This window comes from Salmo salar, chromosome 28 (assembly GCF_965601325.2).
Source record: "Salmo salar chromosome 28, fSalSal1, whole genome shotgun sequence".
NCBI classification, from domain to species: domain Eukaryota; kingdom Metazoa; phylum Chordata; class Actinopteri; order Salmoniformes; family Salmonidae; genus Salmo; species Salmo salar.
In genome coordinates this window covers 32,584,708-32,587,804 of record NC_138318.1, presented here as the reverse complement: position 1 = coordinate 32,587,804, position 3,097 = coordinate 32,584,708, and the positions used below count along the sequence as shown (strand labels likewise).

At 47.8% G+C, this 3,097-nt stretch overlaps 1 protein-coding gene across 1 annotated transcript; it reads left to right on the top strand.

Moving 5' to 3' along the window:
- Positions 1-641: 641 nt before the first annotated feature.
- Positions 642-1,867, top strand: LOC123731420 (uncharacterized). The gene has a single exon (XM_045709993.2). The coding sequence runs from the start codon at positions 930-932 to the stop codon at positions 1,545-1,547; it is 618 nt and encodes a 205-aa protein (XP_045565949.2). The 5' UTR covers positions 642-929; the 3' UTR covers positions 1,548-1,867.
- Positions 1,868-3,097: the final 1,230 nt, after the last annotated feature.

Below are 3,097 nucleotides of genomic sequence, written 5' to 3'. Positions count from 1 at the left end.
GAGAGAAATATGCTTTTTGAGCATATGGACAATTTCTGGGATCTTTTAATTCAGCTCATGAAACATGGGACCAACACTTGTTGTGTTTATATTTGTGTTCAGTATAAGTTAATTCAAATTCTATATCCAAATATTAATCACTGCTAGCGACATAATAAATCCATAAATCCATTTTTTTAACACATTACATGATCCCCGAAATCCCCAGTGGCATGTTCATGGCAAGCTGACCGGTTTGTGTGTGTGTGTGTGTGTGTGTGTGTGTGTGTGTGTGTGTGTGTGTGTGTGTGTGTGTGTGTGTGTGTGTGTGTGTGTGTGTGTGTGTGTGTGTGTGTGTGTGTGTGTGTGTGTTGACAGTCCAAAAATCATCATCTCTTCCATTGAACCCAATTTAGCTTCTAGCCCTGCTACGGTATGTGAAGTTGGCAAAATGGTGGCTTAAGTTATTAAACTGAGCAGTTTTAATCATTGGTTGCAGGAATTCAAGGTTGGCAGAGAGGAGTGGATTAACACGATGCACAAAGCCTTCATATCCTCTCTGATCTGTGGGCCAGAGCCTGCTGTCAGCCACAGCCTGCCTCTCTCTCTCTGTCTCGTTCTCTCTTTCTCTCTCTTGCTCTCTCTCTCTCTCTCTCTCTCTCTCTCTCTCTCTCTCTCTCGTGATCCCTTCCTTGCTCTTTCTCCCTGATGCCATCGTCTACTATCTGTTGCTCTCCCTCTCCAGCTAACTTTCTTCCTGTCCATCTCTCTCTATCTCTTTGGATCTCAATGGGATGGTGCTGGCTATAGCTGTCGCTCTCTCCCTCTCTGATTCTCTTCATCCCTTTTTTTCATTGTCTTCCATCATCCCTCCATCCTAAGGCTCTGGCTCCTCCGGCCGGTGCCCTGTCATTTTTCCCGTGGGCGGCAGCGAGATATGAAGCGTCGCCATGGGTTTCATGGAATTCTACTTGGAGATTGACCCCGTGACCCTGAACCTCATCATCCTGGTGGCCAGCTACGCCATCCTCCTCCTTGTCTTCCTCATCTCCTGCATCCTGTACGACTGCCAGGGGAAGGACCCCACCAAGGAGTACGCCCCCGCGCCCCCCGCACCCCCCAGCCAGTCGCCCATACGCCTTGTGGTCATGCAGAACTCTCCTGCCTCGTCTCGCTATGAGCAGCAGAATCAGAACAACATGGCTGGTCCAGAACCCAGCAGAAAGCCAGAACCCAGCAGGAACCTGGAACCCAGCAGGAACCTGGAACCCAGCAGAAAGCCAGAACCCAGCAGGAACCTGGAACCCAGCAGGAAGCCAGAACCCAGCAGGAACTTGGAACCTAGAAGGAACCCAGAACCCAGCAGGAAGCCAGAACCCAGCAGGAACCCAGAACCCAGCAGGAAGCCAGAACCCAGCAGGAAGCCAGAACCCAGCAGGAACCCAGAACCCAGCAGGAAGCCAGAACTCAGCAGGAACCACTACGAGTACAACAGGAACCACTACGAGCCGCCGGCGCTGACGCCCACCCCTGACCTGGGGAGGGAGAAGAGGAGCACCCTGGTCTGAGAAGGAGAGAGGGAGGAGGTGGGGGAGTCCATGACTTAAGAGAAGAGAGATACTAAGTTCTGGATTTGACACTGTGGAGGAGAGAGGGAGAAGGTGAGGGAGTCCATGACTTAAGAGAAGAGAGATACTAAGTTCTGGATTTGACACTGTGGAGAGAGGGAGGAGAGGGGAGATTCGGTTGTATAGACAAGGCCTGGACTGGACTAGACTGGACTGGATGTAAATTGCTGCTGTTTCATTTAGTATTTTCTTTTTGCTCTGTCGATTTTTTTTATTTTGATCGTTGATGTATGATGTTGCTGAGAAGGTAAGTCGGTAGGGGTTATTGGTGTCTGTGTGTGTGGGTGTGTGTGTGTGGGTGTGTGTCTGTACATTTCAAGGACATCTATCCATTACATATCAAACTATACATGTCACAATATAGTTCAAACTATGAATTGGTGAATGCATGTAATCCCAACACAGAAATCAGTGTCTAAACACAGATGTTTTCACTGGATTTTCACGTCAAATCAATCCAGGCTGTTACCACAGTGTGTGAGTCATCAATGTGATTGGTTTATTGAACACATTAGTTTACTGGAAGGAGATTCATTAACCCAATTCCTTTTGAAGGATGTTTGGAATATGTAACTAGAATAGCAGCACTAAACAGTAAGGTGCTTTTAACATTGGGTCTTGCATGTAGGCGAAGATGTCTATTGATGTGAATAACTTCAGCAGAGGTTCATATGAACTACTGTGTTTTCTGCAGGTGGGACCTGGCAGGTAGAGAGGCTGCAGTAAGGGAATCCCCCCACCCACATGCTCGGAGAAAGATAAACAGGCACACACTCGCACGTAATTGCACACACACTTACACTCGCACACACACACACACACACACACACACACACACACACACACACACACACACACACACACACACACACACACACACTCACACTCACACACACTCACACACACACACACACACACACACACACACACACACACACACACACAAACACACACACACACACACACTCGCACACACACTCGCACACACACACTCGCACACACACTCACACACACACACTCGCACACACTCAAACTCGCAAACACACACACACACACACTCACATCCCACCCACACACACACTCACACAAACACACCGATTGGCACGCAAAATGTAATAAATTAATGAATGATGGAATAGACACATGATGAATGCTTAAAAGTGATCTAAGGAAAGCAGGCGGACAGTCAGACACTCCCCTGTGATAAGAACATTCACTGACCACCAGACCCTACTAACATCCTCAACCCCCACTACTATACCAAGCCTCAGTCTCGTATCACTCTTCTTCTGTTTAAACCTCTGTCTATCCTCTGCCTTTTAAATCCCTCTTTATCCCGCAGGCACGAACTCCATCAGTAAAAATGGATGTGGCCCAAGAGCACAAAGCCTCCCAGTCAGTGAATGAACGCTGATGATTGACATATTATATATGAGTGGGATGTGGAAACACTGTGAAAACATTGGCTGCCATTGTGAAAGAGTTAAAGC